Genomic DNA, 24,853 nt, shown 5'->3' with positions numbered 1-24,853 from the left:
GGAAATGGCAACCCACTCCAGTGTTCTTGCCTGGAGAATCCCAGGGACGGGGGAGCCTGTTGGGCTGCCGTCTATGGGGTCGCACAGAGTCGGACACGACTGAAGCACCTTAGCAGCAGCAGCAGCAGAGATCAGAGCTCTGCCTGGCCCTGGACTAACTCAGCCTCGGTTTCCCCTCTCCAGGAGGCTTGCCCTGGGTGGTCTTGTCGCTGGGCCTGGTATCAGTGAGCTGGCAGCCCTCGTCTACTTGTGCATTTGTTTGCCGGGTGAATGTTTCTGGAGCCCTTCCGGCATGTGTTCACACATGGGCTCTGCATGTACTTACACATGAATGTACCTCCTCCACCCCTGTGGAGAGTCACTGGCTCAGGGATGTCTTCAGGTTTGAACAGCAGTTTTCACCGGGCCGGCAGGATGAGGGTTGTCATTCTCCTACTTCACTGATAAGGAAACCAGGGCTTCACTGCGGCTTATTGGCTGCTCCAGGGTTGCAGGGCAAGTAGGTGTCAGGGCCAGGTTGAGCCTAGCCCTGCTGATCCCAGGGCTGGCGTCAGGGTGAAGTCAGCTGTAGGTCCTTCCTGGGATCTGTCCATAGAAAATAACAAAGAAGCCCCACTCTGGAATTTTTTCCTCTTTTTCAGTGAAATACAGTGAATCCACTGAGCTCAGTGAAAACATTTCATTGGTGCAATGGAATCACAGCTGTCTAATCTAAAGGGAATGTTAATGCTTAAAAAGGGCAATTAAAGCAAGTGTCCAGACTTCCTTGGTGGTACAGTGGTTGAGAATCTGCCTTGCAGTGCAGGGAATGTGGGTTCAATCCCTGCTCAGGGAACTAAAATCCCACATGCCTTGGAGCAGCTAAGTCTGCCTGCCACAATTACTGAAGCCCCCATGCTAACACCTAATGTAGCTAAATAGATGGTAAATAAATAAACATATGCGTTATAAAAGTGGGGCTTCCCTGGTAGCTCAGTCTGTAAAGAATCTGCCTGCAGTATAGGAGACCTGGGTTTGATCCCTGGGTTAGGAAGATCCCCTTGAGAGGGAAATGGCAACCCATTCCAGTATCCTTGCTTGGAAAGTCCCATGGACAGAGAAGCCTGCCTGGCGGGCTACGGTCCTTGGGGTTGCAAAGAGTAGGGCACAACTGAGCGACTAACACAGTTATACAAGTGAGTGTACCGTAATAGCAACATATAGTCTTTGGACAAATCCAGAACACAGGCTGTGCCAGGCTGATGCTTCCTGCCAAAGCCTCCTCCTTGTGTGTCAGTTCATGAATCACAACTGACACACAAAGATAAGGAGGTCAGTGCCTGTCTCCTTTTGAATAAATCACCCTCCTGATGCGCCATCTCATGTTGCCAAAGTGCTATGCTCAGTAGGCCAGCAAATTTGGAAAACTCAGCAGTGGGCACAAGACTAGAAAAGATCAGTTTTCATTCCAATCCCAAAGAAGAGCAATGCCAAAGAATGTTCAAACTACTATACAGTTGCCCTCATTTCACACTGGGCTCCCCTGGTGCCTCAATGGTAAAGAATCTGCCTGCAATGCAGGAGACCTGGGTTCGATCCCTGGGTCACAAAGATCCCCTGGAGGAGGGCAAGGCAACCCTCTCTAGTACTCTTGCCTGGAGAATCCCCATAGACAGAGGAGCCTGGCGGGATGCAGTCCATAGAGTCGCACAGAGTCAGACACAACTGAAGCGACTAAACAGCAGAAGCAGTAAGGTTATGCTCAAAGTCCTTCAAGCCAGGCTTCAGCAGTATGTGAACTAAGAACTTCCAGATGTACAATCTGGGTTTAGAAAAGGCACAGGAACCAGAGATCAAATTGCCAACATTTCCTGAATCATAGAGAAAGCAAGAAAATTACAGAAAAACATCTACTTCTGCTTCATTGACTACGCTAAAGCCTTTGATTATGTGGATCACAACAAACTGTGGAAAATTCTTTAAGAGATGGGAATACCAGACAACCATACCTGTCTCCTGAGAAACCTGTATGCAGGTCAAGAAGCTGCAGTTAAAACGGGACATGGAACAATGAACTGGTTCAAAATTGGGAAAGGAGTGCATTAGATATTGTCACCCTGCTTATTTAGCTTATATGCGGAGTACATCATGTGCAATTCCAGGCTGGAAGAAGCACAAGCTGGAATCAAGATTGCTGGGAGAAGTATCGATAAGCTCAGATATGCAGATGACACCCCTCTAATGGCAGAAAGGGAAGAGGAACTAAAGAGCCTCTTGATAAGGGTGAAAGAGGAGTTTGAAAAATCTGGCTTAGAACTCAACATTCAAAACTAAGATCATGGCATCAGGTCCCATCACTTCATGGCAAATAATAGAAGGGGGAAAAGTGATCGATTTTCTTTTCTTGGGCTCCAAAACCACTGTGGACAGCGACTTCAGCCGTGAGATTAAAAGACGCTTGCTCCTTGGAAGGAAAGCTATGAGAAACCTGTTGCTGCTACTGCTGCTAAGTCGCTTCAGTCGTGTCCAACTCTGTGCGACCCCATAGACGGCAGCCCACCAGGCTCCCGTCCCTGGGATTCTCTAGGCAAGAACACTGGAGTGGGTTGCCATTGCCTTCTCCAATGACAAACCTAGACAGCATATTAAAGAGCAGAGACATCACTTTGCTGCCAAAGTCCACACAGTCAGAGCTATGTTTCTCCAGTGGACATGTACGGATGTGAGAGCTGGACCATTAAGATGGGTGAGCGCTGGAGAATGGTGCTTTTTAATTGTGCTGAAGAAGACTCCTGAGAGTCCCTTGGACCGCAGGAAGATCAAACCAATCCATCCTAAAGGAAATCAACTCTAAATATTCATTGGAAGGACTGATGCTGAAGCCAAAGCTCTAGTATTTGGCCACTTGATGTGAAGAGCTGACTCACTGGAAAAGACCCTGATGCTGAGAAAGATTGAAGGCTAAAGGAGAAGGCGGTGGCAGAAGATGAAATGGTTAGATAGCGTCACTGACTCAATGGATGTGAATTTGAGCAAACTCAGGAAGACGGTGGAGGACAGAGGAGCCTGCTGTGCTGCGGTCCACGGGGTCACAAAGAGTCAGACGTGACTTAGGGACTGAACAACAGCAAGAACAGATGTGCCATCTATGGTTTCTGGTATGCAATAGCTTCAAGACACCTGTGAATGCAGAAGGAATCTGGCAGCCAATCAGTACTTAGGACTTCTTAAGTTTTCACTATACCTAAGACAGCAGCAAAAGAAATTTTTTTTTCTAGAAATTCATGTTGTCAGTTCTCCAAATCATTCAATTTAAATGTTATCATAGCCGCATGGCTCTTTTTTCCCCCCACACATCTGTTAATACAAAATTGAATGGCATTAAGTGATTTCTGTGGCAGGGACCACGGGTGTAGACGTTACGGAGCACAGCTTGATGGAGGGGCCGTGCTGTGGGTCAGCGTGTGTGCTCTGCAGAAAGCCCCAAAAGGTGGATTAAGGGCTCACTGCTGGGCCTAAAACAAATGCTTTTGGGCCGTTCAGCTCAGACCCACTTAATGTTTTTTTTGTTAGAGTCATTTGCTCGCTCCCTGCTGAGAGCCTACCCCAGATCTGGCCTTGGGGAGCACCCCGTTTCCCTTGGCAGTGATCCAGGGGTCCCTGACATGCCTGTCTGTGTCTCTGCAGGCCAGAAAGTGCTCATCATAGAGGACTTGGAGGACGCGGAGGTGCAGGAGGGCTCCTCAGCCACCTTCTGCTGCCGTATCTCCCCTGCTGACTACAAGCCTGTCCACTGGTTCTTGGACAAAACGCCCCTGTCTGCCAATGAACTCAATGAGATTGAGGCTCAGCCCGGTGGATACCATGTGCTCACCCTGCGGCAGCTGGCGCTCAAGGACTCGGGCACCGTCCATTTTGAGGCAGGTGACCAGCGAACCTCAGCTGCCTTGCAGGTCACAGGTAGGTTGCAGGGCCAGGCCCAGTGCATGGTGGGGACCAGTCCGTACGGCTGAGCGTGCAACCTCAGGGCCGTGGCTTGGCCATCTCCTGGGTGAGGCCCTGGGGCTCCCAGAGAAGGAAGGCACCGTAGGCTTCCCTTGGGCTGGAGCCTTGGATCCCAGGGCTGAGTGGTGCTGTCTGAAGACATGTTGTTGTCCATGGTATGCAGAGGTGAACCCAAGGTCAGTGTGGGGGCGGGGCCACACAGAGCCCATCCTGTTCTCCCAGCAGTCCTGTCTGCAGCCCAGAATGGGGGCGTAGGGGCGGGTGGGCACTGACTAGGAGTGTTGCTGGTGTGTAGCAAGACCTGGGGCTTCTCCTGCAGGAGCCCCCAACAGTCTTACGCATCCCTCTCTCTCTGCAGAGAAGCCAAGTGTTTTCTCCCAGGGGCTCACGGATGCCACAGTCACGGAGGGGGAGGATCTGACCCTGGTCTGTGAGACTTCCGTCTCAGACAGCCCTGTGTGCTGGACCAAGGATGGGAAGCCCCTGCGGCCATCGGCCCGGTGCTGGCTGACCTATGAGGGCCGCCGGGCCCAGCTGGTCATCACTGAGACCACCCTGCAGGACAGCGGGCGCTACAAGTGTGAGGCTGCGGGCGCCTGGAGCAGCTCCATTGTCAGGGTCCACGGTGAGCCCCGGGAGAGGGGCGCTGGGCTCGGGGCAAGGGGGACTCCAGGACATGCTCTGTCCTCTTTGTGTGGGTGCGGGGTGTCCTAAGGCTCCTTCCATCCACCTGTATCTTCAGCAGTTCATCCATCTCACTCTGCCCACTGTCTGCCCTGTCTCTGGGTTTCTTCTGCTCCTGAAAGTCTCTCTCACCCTCTCTTGGTCTTCTGACCAGCAGTCTTTTTTTCTCTTTTTTTTAACTTCATTGCTGACTCTCTTGTGTGCTTACACTGCTGTGTCTGCCTTCTCTTGACTTGGCTCATCTCCATCTCAGTTGGCTTGGCCTGGCTACCAAATATCACAGACTGGGTGGCTTAAAAGACAGACATTTGTTGTCTCCTAGGTTTGGAGACCAGAAGTCTGAGATCAAGGTGTTGCAGGCCTGGTTTCCCTCAAGGCCTTTCTGCTTGGTGTATCGATGGCCATCTTTTCCCTGTGTCTTCACCTGGTCATCCCTCTATGTGTGTCTCTGTGCTAATTTCCATTGCTTGTAAGGACACCGATAATATGGGAGTAAGACCCATTCTACTGACCTCATTTAACTCAATCATCTCTTTCAAGACCCCTATCTCCAAATATGGCTCCATTCTTTGGTCCTGAGGGTTAGGGCGCCAACAGGTGAATTCGGGGCATTAAATGTACCCCATAATGCCCCACCCTTCTCTGCTCCATGCTGTTCGGCTCACCCTCCTGGACAGGTAGCATTCTCGGGGCCCCATCCCCAGCCCCCAGTGCAGACAGCGAGGTGGGCCTGCCTGCCTCTGCCGGTTGCTGCCCTCCACCATCCTCAGCTGTGCGGGCTGTGCTGACGGAGCTCATGCCCGTCCGCAGCTCGGCCAGTGCAATTCCGAGAGGGCCTGAAGGACGTGGAGGTGCTGGAGGGGGGCGCTGCCACGCTGCGCTGCGTGCTGTCGTCTGTGGTCAGGCCTGTGGAGTGGCGGCGTGGGGATGAGCTCCTGCAGCCTGGAGGCAAGTACAGCTTGCGGCAGGACGGGACCGTGCTGGAGCTGGTGGTCCGAGACCTGCGGCCTCAGGACAGCGGGCAGTACTTCTGCAGTTTCGGGGACCAGAGGACGTCGGCCAGGCTCACCGTCAAGGGTAAGCATCTCAGCCACCCTGCCCACGTGACACTCCGCAGTCCCACACCACCCCTTTCATCCTTCCGGGGGAGGATGAAGGTGATGTGTCCATTGGACCTTGTTGCAGCTCTGCCTGCTGAGTTCATAGGAAGACTGAGAAGCAAGGAGGTCACGGAAGGGACCACAGCCACATTCCGCTGTGAGCTCAGCAAGGAAGCCCCCGTAGAGTGGAAGAAGGGGCCCGAAACCCTCAGAGCCGGGGACAGAGTGAGCCTGAGGCAGGACGGGGCCGTGTGTGAGCTGGAGATCCGTGAGCTGACCGCCGAGGATGCTGGAGAATATTCATGTGTGTGTGGGCAGGAGAAGACCTCAGCCACGCTCACCGTCAGGGGTAAAGACCGCATGTGGCCAGGCGGAGCTGGGTTTGGTGTCGTCACTGACTTCGTGTCGTCTCCCTGCACTCATCCCACCTTCCCTCCTCGTCTCAGCGTCACCCTCTTCCCATAACTCCCCAGAACTCCTTCCTCCTCCCTGGGCTGTTGTATGGACCACAAGAAACCAGCCTCTGAGCTGCTTCCCACCTCTCGGGTCACTGCAGGTTCTGTCCTGTGTCCTGTGGGAGCTTATGCCTTTTTCTCTGTCTTGTCACATCCTGCCTTCAGAGTTCTCCCAAGACTCTGATATTCGTGTCTCTCTGTCCTCAGCTTTGCCTGCTGAGTTCACAAGAAGACTGAGAAGCAAGGAGGCCACAGAAGGGACCACAGTCACGCTGCACTGTGAGCTGAGCAAGGCGGCCCCCTGTGGAGTGGAGGAAGGGGCCCGAGACCCTCAGAGCCGGGGCCAGAGTGAGCCTGAGGCAGGAGGGAGCCGTGTGTGAGCTGGAGATCCGTGACCTGACCGCGGAGGATGCTGGGGAGTACTTGTGTGTGTGCGGGCAGGAGAGGACCTCGGCCACACTCACCATCAGGGGTAAGGACCATGTGTGGCCAAGCAGTGCTGAGTTTTGGTGTCCAGTTATTAACTTCATGACATCTCCCTGCATTCATCCCACCTTCCCTCCTCATCTCAGCCTTACCCTCTTCCCATAACTTCGTGGATTTCCTTCCTCCTTTCTGGGCTGTTGTGTGAACCACGAGAAACACGCCTCTGAGCTGCTTCCCACCCCTCGTGTCACTGCCGGTTCTGTCCTGTGTCCCGTTGGCGTCTGCATCTTCCAGTCCATCCTGTCACGTCCTGTCCCCCAGTGACCTCGGGAGGATTGAATGTCCTCCAACCTTCTAACCTCTCCTGCCCTGCCACCAGATGCGCAGACGTGAGGCCTGAGGAGTCTGTGGAAGGGGTCCCAGGCATGCTGAACGGACTGGGCTGAGGGGCCACAGTCCAGTGTGTGAGCCTGGGGCACCAGCCTGTGACCTGTGTCCAGTTGGGTGTTGCGTCTTCTCTGTGATGTCCAGGACCTATCTAACCTGTGGGTTCAGAGAGCATTATAGTGTTTGTGTCTTTCTATTTCCAGCCCTGCCTGCCAAGTTCACAAAGGGTCTGAAGAAGGAAGAGGCCGTGGAAGGCGCCACAGCCATACTGCGCTGTGAGCTGAGCAAGGCGGCCCCCGTGGAGTGGAAGAAGGGGCCCGAGACTCTCAGAGCCGGGGCCAGAGTGAGCCTGAGGCAGGAGGGAGCCGTGTGTGAGCTGGAGATCCGTGACCTGACCGTGGAGGATGCTGGAGAATATTCATGTGTGTGCAGGCAGGAGAGGACCTCAGCCACGCTGGCCGTCAGGGGTAAAGACCATGTGTGACCACATGGACTGGCATTTGGCGGCTGCCCTTCATCTCTCTGGCTCTCAGTTCCCTTTCCTACGTTGCTGACTCACTATCCTGCTCCTTTTCTTTCCATGATTATTCCGTTCTCCCTGTCATGTCCCGTGTCTGTTCCGTGGCACATGTACCGCTGGACCTTTTAAGGTCACAGTCGCAGTGTGTGCTGGCACCCCAGCAGGTGGGCCAAGTCCAGTTGGGTTTTATGTCTTCTGTGCACTGTTCACATCCTGTTGCTTCTGTGTGTTCAGAAAGTGTGATAGTGTTTGTGTCTTTCTGACCATCTCCAGCCCTGCCTGCCAGCTTCAAAAAAGGTCTGAAGAAGGAAGAGGCCACGGAAGGGGCCACAGTCACGCTGTGCTGTGAGCTGAGCAAGGCGGCCCCCGTGGAGTGGAGGAAGGGGCCTGAGACCCTCAGAGCCGGGGACAGAGTGAGCCTGAGGCAGGAGGGAGCCGTGTGTGAGCTGGAGATCCGTGGCCTGACCGTGGAGGATGCTGGGGAGTACTCGTGCATGTGTGGGCAGGAGAGGACCTCAGCCACGCTCACCGTCAGGGGTAAAGACCGCGTGTGGCCTGTGGAGCAGCGGCTTCGTGTCTGCGGGCTTTAGCGTGTCCTCCAGCTCTGCCCTGTCTGTCTGCAGTCCTTCATGTCTCTGCACATCTCCCGCATTCTTGCGGCAGGAGTCTCCACAGTCTCCCTCCCTTCTCTGAGGCCCACCTCAGATAACGAGCAGAGGTTGAGGTCCTCACTCTCCTCAGGGGCTCGTGTCTGAGAAAGAGGAGGCAGACAGCCACATAGGGAGAGAACAGAATTATAGTCCCCTCTCGAGGGAGCGTGACAGGAGAGAAGCTGGGAAGTAGATGAGAGCATGGCCCTTGAGGGTGGGATGTTGAAGGGGTGGTGAGAGGGTAGTCTGTGAGCGAGCGTGATGGGAGGGCCTCGGGGCTTCCGTCCAGCGTCTGGTTGTTATGGGAAGTGAGCTTGGGGTGTGGGGGAGGTGGAGACGTGCTGGAGGTGGTGTGGAGGTGGTGTGGAGGTGGTGTGGAGGTGACACCTCGGTGTGGAGGTGCGGCGGCGTTTGAAGCAAAAGTGAAGTGAGTGTGAAGTGGCTGCTGTGGAGGGTGAGGTGGAGGTAAGCCAGGAGGTGAGGTCTGGGTGGAGAGTGGAGTGGAGGAGAACTAGGTGTGGACAGTGCTTGACCACGGCGGGCAGAGGAAGCAGGGACGGGAAGCTACACTGGGGAGCAGAGCCAGGTCCAGGAGGGCAGCTGGGCACCCATGCTGGACTGGGGTCAGTGTCTGGCATCTGTGGTGGGTGAGCTGACTGTAGACAGCGGCCACAGGAGGGGTTCTGTCAAGGTGTGACGTGCCCTTCCAGAGCTCTGCAGGTGCTCAGAGGCCTCACATCCTGGGCCCTGTTGGGCTGTACTCATGAGACAAGGTGGGACAGTAAAGAAGAGGATCCAGAGGCTGGCAGGGCCGTTGTGAACACACATGCTCAGATCTCTGGGGAGAGGTCAGGCCACGATGCCATCTTCATGGATGAACTTCGTGAGTGAAGCATAGCATTTCTAGCACAGAGACGCTGGTACCCACGCTGTTCAGACTCACCAGGAGACCACAAGGGGTGTGGGCTCGGAGGCTGTCACAGTCAGGAGCAGCTTCCACTGCAGGGAGGAAGCATCGCCAAGGGCCGAGGACCAGAGAGCCCAATGGCGCTCGTGGTAAAGAATCTGCCTGCCAGTGCTGGAGACATGAGACTCAGGTTTGATCCCACCCACTCCAGTATTCTTCCCTTGGAAATGCCACGGACAAGGAGCCCAGCGGGCCATAGTCCATGGGGTCGCAAACAGTCGGACACGACTGAAGCGACTGGGCACGCCTGCAGAGCGCTCAAGCTGACCAGCTACAAGCAGTCCAAGAGAGCGGCTTCTCAGAACGTGCAGATCCCAGGGACACCTACTCCAGGGCGACAGGGCAGGAGTGGGGTGGCTTGTGCTCCCCTTCTGGCCGTGGTGCTCCAGGCCCTGTCAGCCCCGGGCTCTGGCCCCAGCAGCAGTAGGAGCTGACAAGGCGGGTATCCTGGGGTAGACACGTGGGATAGTTTAGATAGCTCTCTTTGTGTCTCCGTTCCCAGCTATACCCCTCAAGATCATAAAGTCACTAAAGAATGAAGCCTGGAGGGGGCCATGGCCATGGTGTGGTGTAAGCTGGGCCATGGAAGATGCTGGAGGACATCCGTTCCAATTTATCATCACTTTCTGCGGGCACTGTGGCCATTTCCACGTTCTGTCCATGGCGTGAGGTCCTCCCTGAGGACTCTGTTTCCTTGCTGGTTTGTCTGTGCTCTGCACACACTGCCCCTCCCCAAGCACTGCTATCTGCCCATGTGTCTACGGGTCTAGGCTTTTATTCCTCATTTGCTCCAACGTGTGACTGTTGCATTGTCAAGTGTCCACATTCTGACCCCTCTACATTTTCCAGAGAGTCTGATGTTTCCCTTGTCACTCTGACCCTGCCCAGCCCTGCCCGCCAAGTTCGCAAAGGGCCTGAGGAAGGAGGAGGCCACAGAAGGGACCACGGTCACGCTGCGCTGTGAGCTGAGCAAGGCGGCCCCCGTGGAGTGGAGGAAGGGGCCCGAGACCCTCAGAGCCGGGGCCAGAGTGAGCCTGAAGCAGGATGGAGCCGTGTGTGAGCTGGAGATCCGTGAGCTGACCGTGGAGGATGCTGGGGAGTACTCCTGCGTGTGCGGGCAGGAGAGGACCTCAGCCACGCTCACCGTCAGGGGTAAAGACCGTGAGAGGCCCCAGGGACCTGTGGCTTCGTGTTTGCGTGTGGTCTCTGTGTCACTGGCTCCACTGTAGGATTCTGTGCCTTTTTGAATCTTTGCACCTGGGTCCCTGCAGATGTCTGTTGGCTCCGGGTTCCTCGTTCAGTAGATGTCAGTGTCCAGCGCTGTGTCTGCTGTTCCCTCCGGGACATTTGCCTCCATCACCATCTGTGCATCTCTTTACTTGTTCGTGCTGTGGTCTTTTGCAGTTTGTGGGGTTTTGTGTCCTGGAGAGAGTTACCCTGAGAGTCTGATGTTCTCAGGGACTTCGTAGCCCTCCTCAGCCCTGCCTGCCAAGCTCACAAAGGGTCTGAACCATGCAGAGCCCGTGGAAGGGAGCACGGCCATACTGTGCTGTGAGCAGAGCAAGGTGGTCCACGAGGACTGGAGGATTGGACCGAAGCCCTTGAGATGGAAATAAGACTGCCTGGGGCAGGACGGGGCAGCGTGTGAGCTGGAGATCATGGCTCGCCTATAATGGTTGCAGGGGAGAGTGTGGGGGCAGGAGAGGTCTTTGGCCAGGCTCGTTGTCAGGAGTGAGGACTGCATGTGACCACATGGACTGGTGTTTGGTGGCTGCCCATCTGAGGCTCCAGCACTTTGGCCACCTGATGCAAAGAGCGGACTCGTTGGAAAAGACCCTGATGCGGGAAATATGAAAGGCAGGAGGAGAGAGGGATGACAGAGGATGAGATGGTTGGATGGCCTCACCCACTCAATGGACATGAATTTGAGAAAACTCCAGGAGATGGGGAAGGACAGGGAAGCCTGGCGTGCTGCAGTCCACGCGAGTGCAAAGAGTTGGACACAATTTAATCACTGAACAACAACATAAGCATCTCTCTGCTCTCAGTTCCCGTTTCTACCTTGCTGACTCACTAGTCTGCTCCTTATCTTTCCATGATTATTCCGTTCTCCCTGTCATGTCCCGTGTCTGTTCCGTGTCTGTTCCGTGGCACATGTACAGCTGGACCTTTTAAAGTCACAGTCACAGTGTGTGCTGGCACCCCAGCAGGTGGGCCAGGTCCAGTTGGGTTTTGTGTCTCTGTGTACTCTCTGTATCCTGTTGCTTCTGTGAGTTCAGGACGCGTGATATGCTTGTGTCTTTCTGACCACCTCCAGCCCTGCCTGCCAAGTTCATGAAGGGTCTAAAGAAGGAAGAGGCCGTAGAAGGGGCCATAGCCAAGCTGCGCTGTGAGCTGAGCAAGGCGGCCCCCGTGGAGTGGAAGAAGGGGCCCGAGACCCTCAGAGCCGGGGCCAGAGTGAGCCTGAGGCAGGACGGGGCAGTGTGTGAGCTGGAGATCCGTGACCTGACCGTGGAGGATGCTGGGGAGTACTCCTGCGTGTGCGGGCAGGAGAAGACCTCAGCCACGCTCGCCGTCAGGGGTAAAGACCACGTGTGACCACATGGACTGGCATTTGGCGTCTGCCCTTTGTCTCTGCTCTCAGTTCCCTTTCCTACCTTGCTGACTCACTAGTCTGCTCCTTTTCCTCCCATAATTGTTCTGTTCTCCCATGTCCTGTGTCTGTTCCGTGGCACATGTACAGCTGGACCTTTTAAAGTCACAGTCGCTGTGTGTGCTGGCACCCCAGCAGGTGGGCCAGGTCCAGTTGGGTTTTATGTCTTCTGTGCACTGTTCACATCCTGTTGACTCTGTGTGTTCAGAAAGTGTGATAGTGTTTGTGTCTTTCTGACCACCTCCAGCCCTGCCTGCTAAGTTCATCAAGGGTCTAAAGAAGGAAGAGGCCGTGGAGCGGGCCATAGCCAAGCTGCGCTGTGAGCTGAGCAAGGCAGCCACCGTGGAGTGGAGGAAGGGGCCTGAGACCCTCAGAGCCGGGGCCAGAGTGAGCCTGAGGCAGGAGGGAGTTGTGTGTGAGCTGGAGATCCGTGAGCTGACCATGGAGGATGCTGGGGAGTACTCCTGCGTGTGCGGGCAGGAGAGGACCTCAGCCACGCTCACCGTCAGGGGTAAAGACCGTGAGAGGCCCCAGGGACCTGTGGCTTCGTGTTTGCGTGTGGTCTCTGTGTCACTGGCTCCACTGTAGGATTCTGTGCCTTTTTGAATCTTTGCACCTGGGTCCCTGCAGATGTCTGTTGGCTCCGGGTTCCTCGTTCAGTAGATGTCAGTGTCCAGCGCTGTGTCTGCTGTTCCCTCCGGGACATTTGCCTCCATCACCATCTGTGCATCTCTTTACTTGTTCGTGCTGTGGTCTTTTGCAGTTTGTGGGGTTTTGTGTCCTGGAGAGAGTTACCCTGAGAGTCTGATGTTCTCAGGGACTTCGTAGCCCTCCTCAGCCCTGCCTGCCAAGCTCACAAAGGGTCTGAACCATGCAGAGCCCGTGGAAGGGAGCACGGCCATACTGTGCTGTGAGCAGAGCAAGGTGGTCCACGAGGACTGGAGGATTGGACCGAAGCCCTTGAGATGGAAATAAGACTGCCTGGGGCAGGACGGGGCAGCGTGTGAGCTGGAGATCATGGCTCGCCTATAATGGTTGCAGGGGAGAGTGTGGGGGCAGGAGAGGTCTTTGGCCAGGCTCGTTGTCAGGAGTGAGGACTGCATGTGACCACATGGACTGGCGTTTGGTGGCTGCCCATCTGAGGCTCCAGCACTTTGGCCACCTGATGCAAAGAGCGGACTCGTTGGAAAAGACCCTGATGTGGGAAATATGAAAGGCAGGAGGAGAGAGGGATGACAGAGGATGAGATGGTTGGATGGCCTCACCCACTCAATGGACATGAATTTGAGAAAACTCCAGGAGATGGGGAAGGACAGGGCTGCCTGGCGTGCTGCAGTCCACGCGAGTGCAAAGAGTTGGACACAATTTAATCACTGAACAACAACATAAGCATCTCTCTGCTCTCAATTCCCGTTTCTACCTTGATGACTCACTAGTCTGCTCCTTATCTTTCCGTGATTATTCCGTTCTCCCTGTCATGTCCCGTGTCTGTCCCATGTCTGTCCCATGGCACATGTACCGCTGGACCTTTTAAAGTCACAGTCACAGTGTGTGCTGGCACCCCAGCAGGTGGGCCAGGTCCTGTTGGGTTTTGTGTCCCTGTGTACTCTCTGTATCCTGTTGCTTCTGTGAGTTCAGGACGCGTGATATGCTTGTGTCTTTCTGACCACCTCCAGCCCTGCCTGCCAAGTTCATGAAGGGTCTAAAGAAGGAAGAGGCCGTGGAAGGGGCCACAGCCAAGCTGCGCTGTGAGCTGAGCAAGGCGGCCCCCGTGGAGTGGAGGAAGGGGCCCGAGACCCTCAGAGCCGGGGCCAGAGTGAGCCTGAGGCAGGAGGGAGTTGTGTGTGAGCTGGAGATCCGTGAGCTGACCATGGAGGATGCTGGGGAGTACTCCTGCGTGTGCGGGCAGGAGAGGACCTCAGCCACGCTCACCGTCAGGGGTAAAGACCGTGAGAGGCCCCAGGGACCTGTGGCTTCGTGTTTGCGTGTGGTCTCTGTGTCACTGGCTCCACTGTAGGATTCTGTGCCTTTTTGAATCTTTGCACCTGGGTCCCTGCAGACGTCTGTTGGCTCCGGGTTCCTCGTTCAGTAGATGTCAGTGTCCAGCGCTGTGTCTGCTGTTCCCTCCGGGACATTTGCCTCCCTCACCATCTGTGCATCTCTTTACTTGTTCGTGCTGTGGTCTTTTGCAGTTTGTGGGGTTTTGTGTCCTGGAGAGAGTTACCCTGAGAGTCTGATGTTCTCAGGGACTTCATAGCCCTCCTCAGCCCTGCCTGCCAAGCCTACAAAGGGTCTGAACCATGCAGAGGCCACAGAAGGGAGCATGGCCATACTGTGCTGTGAGCTGAGCAAGATGGTCCATGAGGACTGGAGGATTGGACCGAAGCCCTTGAGATGGAAATAAGACTGTGCCTGGGTCAGGACGGGGCAGCGTGTGAGCTAGAGATTATGGCTCGCCTATAATGGTTGCAGGGGAGAGTGTGTGGGCAGGAGAGGTCTTTGGCCAGGCTCGTTGTCAGGAGTGAGGACTGCATGTGACTACATGGACTGGCGTTTGGTGGCTGCCCATCTGAGGCTCCAGCACTTTGGCCACCTGATGCAAAGAGCGGACTCGTTGGAAAAGACCCTGATGCCGGAAATATGAAAGGCAGGAGGAGAGGGATGACAGAGGATGAGATGGTTGGATGGCCTCACCCACTCAATGGACATGAATTTGAGAAAACTCCAGGAGATGGGGAAGGACAGGGCTGCCTGGCATGCTGCAGTCCACGCGAGTGCAAAGAGTTGGACACAATTTAATCACTGAAGAATAACGTAATCATCTCTCTGCTCTCAGTTCCCGTTTTTACCTTGCTGACTCACTAGTCTGCTCCTTATCTTTCCACTATTATTCCGTTCTCCCTGTCATGTCCCGTGTCTGTCCTGTGTCTGTTCCGTGGCACATGTACAGCTGGACCTTTTAAAGCGATAGTCACAGTGTGTGCTGGCACCCCAGCAGGTGGGTCAGGTCCAGTTGGGTTTTGTGTCTCTGTGTACTCTCTGTATCCTGTTGCTTCTGTGAGTTCAGGACGCGTGATATGCTTGTGTCTTTCTGACCACCTCCAGCCCTGCCTGCCAAGTTCACAAAATTTCTGAAGAAGGAAGAGGCTGTGGAAGGGGCCACAGCCAAGCTGCGCTGTGAGCTGAGCAAGGCGGCCCCTGTGGAGTGGAGGAAGGGGCCCGAGACCCTCAGAGCCGGGGCCAGAGTGCATCTGAGGCAGGAGGGAGCCGTGTGTGAGCTGGAGATCCATGGGCTGACCGTGGAGGATGCTGGGGAGTACTCCTGCGTGTGCGGGCAGGAGAGGACCTCAGCCACGCTCACCGTCAGGGGTAAAGACCACGTGTGACCACATGGACTGGCATTTGGCGTCTGCCCTTTGTCTCTGCTCTCAGTTCCCTTTCCTACCTTGCTGACTCACTAGTCTGCTCCTTTTCCTCCCATAATTGTTCTGTTCTCCCATGCCCTGTGTCTGTTCCGTGGCACATGTACAGCTGGACCTTTTAAAGTCACAGTCGCTGTGTGTGCTGGCACCCCAGCAGGTGGGCCAGGTCCAGTTGGGTTTTATGTCTTCTGTGTACTGTTCACATCCTGTTGAATGTGTGTGTTCAGAAAGTGTGATAGTGTTTGTGTCTTTCTGACCACCTCCAGCCCTGCCTGCTAAGTTCATCAAGGGTCTAAAGAAGGAAGAGGCCGTGGAAGGGGCCACAGCCAAGCTGCTCTGTGAGCTGAGCAAGGCAGCCGCTGTGGAGTGGAAGAAGGGGCCCGAGACTCTCAGAGCCAGGGACAGAGTGAGCCTGAGGCAGGAGGGAACCCTGTGTGAGCTGGAGATCCGTGACCTGACCGTGGAGGATGCTGGGGAGTATTCCTGCGTGTGTGGGCAGGAGAAGACCTCAGCCACGCTCGCCATCAGGGGTAAAGACCACGTGTGGCCAAGCAGAGCTGTGTTTGGTGTCCAGTTACTGACTCAGGCATCTTGCACTCACCCCACCTTCCCTCCTCGTCTCAGCATCACCGTTTCCCCACGTGCAGTGCTGTGCTGGGCTTAGTCACTTCAGTTGTGTCTCTTTAGTGATCCTTGGTGATCCTTTAGTGATCCTATGGACCTTAGCCCAGCAGGCTCCTCTGTCCATGTGATCCTCAAGGCAAGAATACTGGAGTGGGTTGCCATGCCCTCCTCCAGGGAATCTTCCCGACCCAGGGATCAAACCTGTGTCTCCTGTGTCTCCTGCATGGCAGGCTTATTTTTTACCATTGAGCCACCGGGGAAGCCCCCTTCTTCCCATAACTCCGTGGATTTCCTTCCTCCTTCCTGGGCTATTGTGTGAATCACAAGGAACCAACCTCTGAGCTGCTTCCCACCCCTCGTGTCACTGCCGGTTCCGTCCTGTGTCCCGTTGGCATCTGCGTCTTCCAGTCCATCCTGTCACGTCCTGTCCCCCAGTGACCTCTGGAGGATCGAATGTCCTCCAACCTTCTAACCTCTCCTGCCCTGCCACCAGATTCGCAGACGTGAGGCCTGAGGAGTCTGTGGAAGGGGTCCCAGGCACACTGAACGGACTGGGCTGAGGGGCCGCAGTCCAGTGTGTGAGCCTGGGGCACCAGCCTGTGACCTGTGTCCAGTTGGGTGTTGTGTCTTCTCTGTGATGTCCAGGACCTATCTAACCTGTGGGTTCAGAGAGCATTATAGTGTTTGTGTGTTTCTGACCACCTCCAGCCCTGCCTGCCAAGTTCACAAAAGGTCTGAAGAAGGAAGAAGCCGTGGAAGGGGCCACAGCCAAGCTGCGCTGTGAGCTGAGCAAGGCGGCCCCCGTGGAGTGGAGGAAGGGGCCTGAGACCCTCAGAGCCGGGGCCAGAGTGAGCCTGAGGCAGGAGGGAGCCGTGTGTGAGCTGGAGATCCGTGGCCTGACCGTGGAGGATGCTGGGGAGTACTTGTGCATGTGTGGGCATGAGAAGACCTCAGCCACGCTGGCCATCAGGGGTAAAGACCACGTGTGATCATGTGGACTGGCATTTGGTGGCTACCCTTCGTCTCTCTGCTCTCAGTTCCCTTTCCTACCTCGCTAATGCACTATCCTGCTCCTTTTCCTCCCATAATTGTTCTGTTCTCCCTGTCATGTCCCGTGTCTGTTCCGTGGCACATGTACCGCTGGACCTTTTAAAGTCACAGTCGCTGTGTGTGCTGGCACCCCAGCGGGTGGGCCAAGTCCAGTTGGGTTTTGTCTTCTGTGCACTGTTCACATCTGTTGACTCTGTGTTCAGAAAGTGTGACAGTGTTTGTGTCTTTCTGACCATCTCCAGCCCTGCCTGCCAAGTTCACAAAAGGTTTGAAGAAGGAAGAGGCCACCGAAGGGGCCACAGCCAAGCTGCGCTGTGAGCTGAGCAAGGCGGCCCCCGTGGAGTGGAAGAAGGGGCCCGAGACCCTCAGAGCCGGGGATAGAGTGAGCCTGAGGCAGGACGGGGCCGTGTGTGAGCTGGAGATCCGTGACCTGACCGTGGAGGATGCTGGGGAGTACTTGTGCATGTGTGGGCAGGAGAAGACCTCAGCCACGCTGGCCGTCAGGGGTAAAGACCGCATGTGGCCACGCAGAGCTGTGTTTGGTGTCTGGGTACTGACTCACGGCGTCCTTCGTACTCCCTCTGTGTTCCCTCCCTGTCTCAACACCGCCTGTTTCCAGAAGACTGTGGAACCTCTTTGGCCTTCCTGTGCTGATGTGTGAACCACAGGAAACCAGCAGTTAATCCACTTCCCCCCATTTGTGTCAGCACTGACGCTGTTCTCTCGTCCTGTTGGCTTCCGTGTCGTTTGCTCCATCTTGTCACTTCCTTCCCAGCAGTTCTCCAGAGAATCTCATGGTGTCCATGTCACTGATGCTCCCAGCCCTGCCTGTCAGTTGGATGCCAAGGCAGGGGCCTGGGAAGTCCACTGAAGGGCTGCGCTGGGGGCAGCCCCAGGCACGGCGTGTCCTCGGCCCAGCCTGTGTGCGGCCTGTGTCCTCTTGGGTGTTGTGTTCCCGCTCCTCTCTTCACCTCGTGTCTTCTCTGTGTGTTCACCCCATGTGATGGCCTGTCTATCTTTGTGACCAGTCCTGCCCACCAGTTTCACAAAACACCTGAGGAACAAAAAAGCCACAGAAGGGGCCACAGCCACCCTGCATTGTGAGCTGAGCAAGGCAGCCCCTGTGGAGTGGAGGAAGGGGCCTGAGCTCCTCAAATACACAGACATAGTGAGCCCGGGACAGAACGGGGCCGCGTGTGAGCTGGAGATCCGTGACCTGGGGGGCGTGGACTCTGTGGTGTGTGTGTGGGCAGGAGGGCACCTCGGCCACACTGATGTCCAGGGTGAAGACTGCACGTGGCCGCGTTCGTGACTCCTCTCTGCCATGTGTGATGTGCTCTCCCCGTGTTACTGCTGTCTCAGAGTTAGAACCCACTTCACAGAGACACTGGCCAACTGTGTCTAGGCCTTGTGGGTACAGACCCCAGGGGTGCCCAGTGCAAGGACACCCTCAGGGAGGCACCGGCAAACAGGCAGTATGGTTTAGAGCGCTGCTCTCAGCCACGGCTGAGGCTGAGGGTGTGTGTGGGCTCTGGAGCCCAGGTGTGCAGCGGGGCCGTTCATGCGGGTGACAGAGCTCCCCCGAGGACTGAGGCGCAGTGTTTGGGAGTGCAGCGAGCAGGTGGCGGCCAGCCCAAGCCCTCCGGTGCTGCGCTAATCAGACAGCATTTGACTGACCTTGGAGCTTTCGTGAAGCCTCTAAAGAGCTCTGTCTCAGAAAACCTGGGCTGCGTAACGAATACCACATACGGGTGACTCACAACACACATTCGTTGTTTCGTAGTCGTGGAGGCTGGAAGTCCAAGATCCAGGTGTCTGCGGGAGACCTCCCCCTTTGGCTTGTAGATAGCCACGCTCGCTCTTTGTCTGCACCTGGTCACCCTTCTGCGTGTGCTGTATTCTGATCTTCTCTTCTTATAACAATACTTATAAGTCAAATTGAATTAGTCACTCTCCTGGTAACTCCATTCTACCCTAATTACCTCTACAAAAACCTTACTTCCAAATAAATTCACATTCTTAGTTCCTGAGACTAAGACTTCAGTGTATAAATTTGAGGGGAGACATGATTCAGTCCATAAAGATTTGGACCATAAAGAAAGCTGAGCACCGGAGAGTTAATGCTTTTGAACTGTAGTTTTGGAGGAGATTCTTGAGAGCCCCTTGAACTGCAAGGAGATTAAACCAGTCAATCCTAAAGGAAATCACTCCTGAATGTCCATTGGAAGGACTGATACTGAAGCTGAAGTTCCAATACTTTGGCCACCTGATGCGAAGAGCTGACTCATTGGAAAAGACCCTGATGCTGGGAGAGTTTGAGGGCAGGAGGAGAAGGGGGTGACAGAGGATGAGATGGTTGGATGGCATCACTGACTTGATGAACATGAGTTTGAGCAAGCTCTGAGAGTTGGTGATGGACAGGGAAGACTGCTATAGTTCATGGAGTCGCAAAGAGTTGGACAAGACTGAGCGACTGAAAAGCAAAATGATTCAGTCCATAATACTCGTTTTCTTGCTCTAAAAATGCATGTTCTGACGTGCAGAGTACATTTACCCCAAACCCCCAAATTTTAGCCTATTTTAAGGTCAGGCTAAATCCAAAGTCTAATCTAAATCTCATCTAAATCAAGTGTGTGTGAGATTGGAGGTATGATTCATCCTGAGGCAGAATTCCTCTGCAGTTGTAAACTTGAAACATCAGACAAGTTGTGTGCTTCCAAAATACTTCAGTGAAACAGGCATGGGGTAGATGTCCCCATTGCAAAAGAAAGAAGTAGGAAAGAAGAAAGAGGCCCCTGGTTCCACAGAGATCTGGCACCTACTAGAGACAAATTCTGGGAGATTTTCAAGATTGGAGAATGATCCTCTGGCTCAAAGCCCTGTCTTCTGGGCCCTGCACAGAGGTGGCCCCCTGGGACCATGGATGCTGTGGCAGCCTTGCTGACTTCTGAATTGCCTTTGGGGTTATTCCCAACTGTGAAGGATAGTACATGTCCCAGCTGCATAGCTATATTGGCCCACCCGGTAGACATCCCATCTTCCATCCTGTCCCTTCTGAGTCTGATTGTCACGGCTGGCATTGTTTCTGCTGATACAAAGTTCTCAGAAGCCTTGTTGGTCTCCTTTATAATTCACAGCAGTCCAAGATTTCAGACAAGAGAGTCTTGCACACAGCCTCCTGAGTGATTCCATTTCTGTTCCTGGCTTTTCTAAGATGGCCGATTGGATCGGAGACACACTTAAAAATCTCTTTACCAGATGATTTCCAGCCACACAGTATTCTCTCTAGAACAGGTGTTCTCTCTCTCTCTCTCTTTTTTTTTTTTTTTGAAATTTCAATGGGCTGAAAAATTTCTAAAGTATCCATGTTTGGTTTCTCTTTGTTTAAATACTTCCTTCTTCAATATAACTCTTTTGTCTTACATTTTACCATGAACAAGGAGCTGTCATTCTGCCTTCAATGCTTGACTTACGAATTACCTCAGCTAAAAATACCCAAGTTCACTTGTAAGTTCTGCCTTCCATAAAACTCTGGGACACGCAATTCAGCCAAATCCTTCACTGCTTTATAGAAGGATTGCCTTTCTTCCAGTTTTCAACAACACATTTCCATATGAGGACTCGCCAGGAGCACCTTTAGAATCCATATTTCTACTGGAAATCTCTTCAAGTGATCTAGATTTATCTAACGTGCACCTCAGAACTCGCCCAGTTTCCACCCATCACCAGTTCCAAAGAGAATTCCATAATTTTAGGTATTTGTTACAGTAGCAGCCCACTCCTGGCACCAAAATCTAAATGACTTAACAGTATCGTAGTGGCTTAAACCTCAGAAAATGGTTTCCTCCTAGCCCTAGAAGCGGGAAGTCTGAGGTCAGGATGTGGCAGGGCTGGTTTCTCTTGAGACCTCTCTCCTTGGCATGTAGACGGCTGTCTTCTTTCCATGCCCTCACATGGTCATCCCTCTCTGTGCATCTGTGTCATAATATCTTCTTTTTATAAGGAAACCAGTCATGTTGGGTTAGGTTCCACCCCAGTGAGCTTGTTCACCTCAGTTACCTCTTCAGATACATCTCCATTCTGTGCCCTGGGGTTAGGGCTCCAACGTATGAATTTTTGAGGGATGTGATTCAGGCCACAGCAGGGTGTAATCAGGATGAGCCGTGATCAGCTGTAACTTGTGAAGCTTGTGCTCTGCCTGGAATTGGGATGGAAGAGTGGACTGCAGGTTGGAGGGCTAGGGGGCAGGGTTAGAAGGCCAAGGCTGGAATCCACTGGGGTCTAAGAGATGTGAGTCAGGAGAGTGGGGTCCAGTGGGGTCAGGACAGGAATGTGTAAGGTGAATGAGGTGGGACCTGGTGAAGGCAGGGAAGGCCTGCAGTGTGCCCAGATGTGGGCAACACGTGATTGATGCCTTACCTGGGATGGGAAGCACAAATGAGGGGTGTCAGTGGGGCATTGGTTTTCATGGCTGGAAGGTGCCTCCTGGCCATTCTCCCAGGAGAGTTGTCTATTGCGTTGTTGCGTGTAAGTTGTGAGCTGGGAGAGCATGGTTTGGACTCTGGGTGTAGATGAGTAGGCCATTAGACAACAGGAAAAGGTATAAGTAGGACAGATGAACTCTGAGAAGAAAAGAGGCCTGGATGGAACCAGTCTCTTGCAACCTGCAACTTAGCAATATGGAGAGGATTGCACTGTCACACATGCTCTGGTCTGCATCATGGCACGTCCTCCACCCATCCTGCATCTACCCCATCCTGAATGTTCAGGTGAGACCCCCAGTCCTTTGTGGGGGTTGATGGCTTCTGTCCATCTAACTCTCTGCAGCCATGCCTGCTCGGTTCATCAAAGAACTGAAGACCAAGGAGGCCACGGAAGGGGCCACAGCCACACTGCGCTGTGAGCTGAGCAAGGCGGCCCCCGTGGAGTGGAGGAAGGGGCCTGAGCCCGTCAGAGCCGGGGACAGAGTGATCCAAAGGCAGGAGGGAGCCGTGTGTGAGCTGGCGATCCGTGAGCTGACTGTGGAGGATGCTGGGGAGTACTCGTGTGTGTGCGGGCAGGAGAAGACCTCAGCCACGCTCGCCGTCAGGGGTAAAGACTGCGTGTGACCACGTGGACTGGCATTGGGCGGCTGCCCTTCATCTCTGCTCTCAGTTCCCCTTTCTACCCTGCTAACTTACTGTCCCGTTCCTTTTGCTTCCATAATTATTTTTGTCCATGTCACGTTTGCTGTCTGTTCTGTGGTGCATGTACAGATGAGCACTTTTAAAGTCACATTTACAGTGTGTGCTGGGCGCAACCCGCGGGTGGTCCGATCCATCTGGGTTTTGTGTCTTCAGTGTACTGCTCATGTCCTGCTGCTTCTGTGTATACACAAAGTGTGATAGTCTTTGTGTCTTTCCGACCATCTCCAGCCCTGCCTGCCAAGTTTGCAAAAGGTTTGGGAAAGGAAGAGGCCATGGAAGGGGCCACAGCCATACTGTGCTGTGAGCTGAGCAAAGCAGCCCCTGTGGAGTGGAGGAAGGGGCCCAAGACCCTCAGAGCTGGAGGCAGAGTGAGCCTGAGGCAGGAGGGAGCCGTGTGTGAGCTGGAGATCCGTGACCTGACTGTGGAGGATGCTGGAGAATATTCATGTGTGTGCGGGCAGGAGAAGACCTCAGCCACGCTCGCCGTCAGGGGTAAAGACCATGTGTGGCCAAGCGGAGCTGTGTTTCGGTGTCCAGTTATTGACTCATGGCATCTTGCACTCGTCCCTCCTCATCTCAGCCTTATCCTCTTCCCATAACTTCGTGGATTTCCTTCCTCCTTCCTGGGCTGTTGTGTGAACCACGAGAAACACGCCTCTGAGCTGCTTCCCACCCCTCGTGTCACTGCCGGTTCTGTCCTGTGTCCCGTTGGCATCTGCGTCTTCCAGTCCATCCTGTCACGTCCTGTCCCCCAGTGACCTCTGGAGGATCGGATGTCCTCCACACCTTCTAACCTCTCCTGCCCTGCCACCAGATACACAGACGTGAGGCCTGAGGAGTTTGTGGAAGGGGTCCCAGGCACACTGAACGGACTAGGCTGAGGGGCCACAGTCCAGTGTGTGAGCCTGGGGCACCAGCCTGTGACCTGTGTCTAGTTGGGTGTTGCGTCTTTTCTGTGATGTCCAGGACCTATCTAACCTGTGGGTTCAGAGAGCATTATAGTGTTGGTGTGTTTCTGACCTTTCTAGCTCTTCCCACCAAGTTCACAAAGGGTCTGAAGAAGGAAGAGGCCATGGAAGGGGCCACAGTCATGCTGCGCTGTGAGCTGAGCAAGGCGGCCCCCGTGGAGTGGAGGAAGGGGCCCGAGACCCTAAGAGCTGGGGACAGACTGCGGGTGAGGCAGGACGGGGCCGTGTGTGAGCTGGAAATCCATGACCTGACCATGGAGGATGCTGGGGAGTACTCATGCATATGCGGGCAGGAGAAAACCTCAGCCACGCTCGCCGTCAGGGGTAAAGACCGCGTGTGGCCACATGGGCTGGCGTTTGGCGGCTGCCCTTTGTCTCTCTGCTCTCAGTTCCCTTTCCCACCCTGCTAGTTGGCTAGTCTGCTCCTTTTCCTTCCGTAAGTATTTTCTTTGTCTCTGTCGTGATCTCTGTCTGTTCCGTGGCACATGTACCGCTGGACCTTTTAAAGTCACAGTCACAGTGTGTGCTGGCACCCCAGCAGGTGGGCTAGGTCCAGTTGGGTTTTGTGTCCCTGTGTACTCTCTGTATCCTGTTGCTTCTGTGAGTTCAGGACGCGTGATATGCTTGTGTCTTTCTGACCACCTGCAGCCCTGCCTGCCAAGTTCACAAAAGGTCTGAAGAAGGAAGAGGCCACAGAAGGGGCCACAGCCATACTGCGCTGTGAGCTGAGCAAGGCGGCCCCCGTGGAGTGGAGGAAGGGGCCCGAGACCCTCAGAGCCGGGGACAGAGTGCGGGTGAAGCAGGAGGGAGCCGTGTGTGAGCTGGAGATCCGTGGGCTGACCGTGGAGGATGCTGGGGAGTACTCGTGCATGTGCGGGCAGGAGAAGACCTCAGCCACAGTCGCCGTCAGGGGTAAAGACCGCGTGTGGCCATGTGGGCTGGCGTTTGGTGGCTGCTGTTGCCTCTCTGCTCTCAGTTCCCTCTCCTGCCCTGTTCACTCACTGCCCGGCTGCTTTTCCTTTCATAACCATTCTGTTCTCCTTGTCACGTTCCCCATCTGTTCTTCGGCACGTGTACAGGTGGGACCTTTTAAAGTCTCACTCACGGTGTGTGCTGGCAGCCCCAGCACACCTGTGTCCAGTTGGGTGTTGTGTCTTCTGTGTACTCTTCGTTTCCTACTTCATGTGTGTGTACAGAGAGCCTAAGAGTCTTTGTGTCTTTCTGCCCACCTCCAGCCCTGCCTGCCAAGTTCCTGAAGGGTCTCAGGAAGGAGGAGGCCACGGAAGGGGCCACAGCCAAGCTGCGCTGTGAGCTGAGCAAGGCGGCCCCCGTGGAGTGGAAGAAGGGGCCCGAGACCCTCAGAGCCGGGGACAGACTGCGGGTGAGGCAGGACGGGGCCGTGTGTGAGCTGGAGATCCGTGAGCTGACCACGGATGATGCTGGAGAATATTCATGTGTGTGCGGGCAGGAGAAGACCTCAGCCACACTCGCCGTCAGGGGTAAAACTCATGTGTGGCCAGGCGGAGCTGGGTTTGATGTCCAGTCACTGACTTCATGTCGTCTCCCTGCACTCATCCCACCTTCCCTCCTCATCTCAGCATCACCCTCTTCCCATAACTCCCCAGAACTCCTTCCTCCTTCCTGGGCTGTTGTGTGGACCATGAGAAGCCAGCCTCCAAGCTGCTTCCCACCTCTCGTGTCACTGCAGGTTCTGTCCTGTGTCCTGTGGGCATCTGTGTCTTTTCCTCTGTCTTGTCATGTCTTGCTTCCAAAATTC

At 54.7% G+C, this 24,853-nt stretch overlaps 1 protein-coding gene across 1 annotated transcript in view; it reads left to right on the top strand.

Moving 5' to 3' along the window:
* OBSCN (obscurin, cytoskeletal calmodulin and titin-interacting RhoGEF) overlaps positions 1-24,853 on the top strand; it is a 234,361-nt gene that overhangs the window by 144,940 nt on the left and 64,568 nt on the right. Inside the window, 21 exon segments of the mRNA XM_059888870.1 lie at positions 3,667-3,939; positions 4,343-4,609; positions 5,479-5,745; positions 5,854-6,117; positions 6,431-6,522; positions 6,524-6,695; positions 7,240-7,503; positions 7,830-8,093; positions 10,062-10,325; positions 11,491-11,754; positions 12,074-12,337; positions 13,503-13,766; positions 14,932-15,195; positions 15,515-15,778; positions 16,581-16,844; positions 17,165-17,428; positions 21,750-22,013; positions 22,337-22,600; positions 23,137-23,400; positions 23,725-23,988; positions 24,312-24,575. Coding sequence (XP_059744853.1) covers positions 3,667-3,939; positions 4,343-4,609; positions 5,479-5,745; positions 5,854-6,117; positions 6,431-6,522; positions 6,524-6,695; positions 7,240-7,503; positions 7,830-8,093; positions 10,062-10,325; positions 11,491-11,754; positions 12,074-12,337; positions 13,503-13,766; positions 14,932-15,195; positions 15,515-15,778; positions 16,581-16,844; positions 17,165-17,428; positions 21,750-22,013; positions 22,337-22,600; positions 23,137-23,400; positions 23,725-23,988; positions 24,312-24,575 — 5,295 coding nt within the window.

This window comes from Bos taurus, chromosome 7 (genome assembly GCF_002263795.3).
Source record: "Bos taurus isolate L1 Dominette 01449 registration number 42190680 breed Hereford chromosome 7, ARS-UCD2.0, whole genome shotgun sequence".
NCBI lineage: Eukaryota > Metazoa > Chordata > Mammalia > Artiodactyla > Bovidae > Bos > Bos taurus.
The sequence above is the reverse complement of the archived record's forward strand: the minus strand, read 5'-3'. Positions and strand labels throughout refer to the sequence as shown.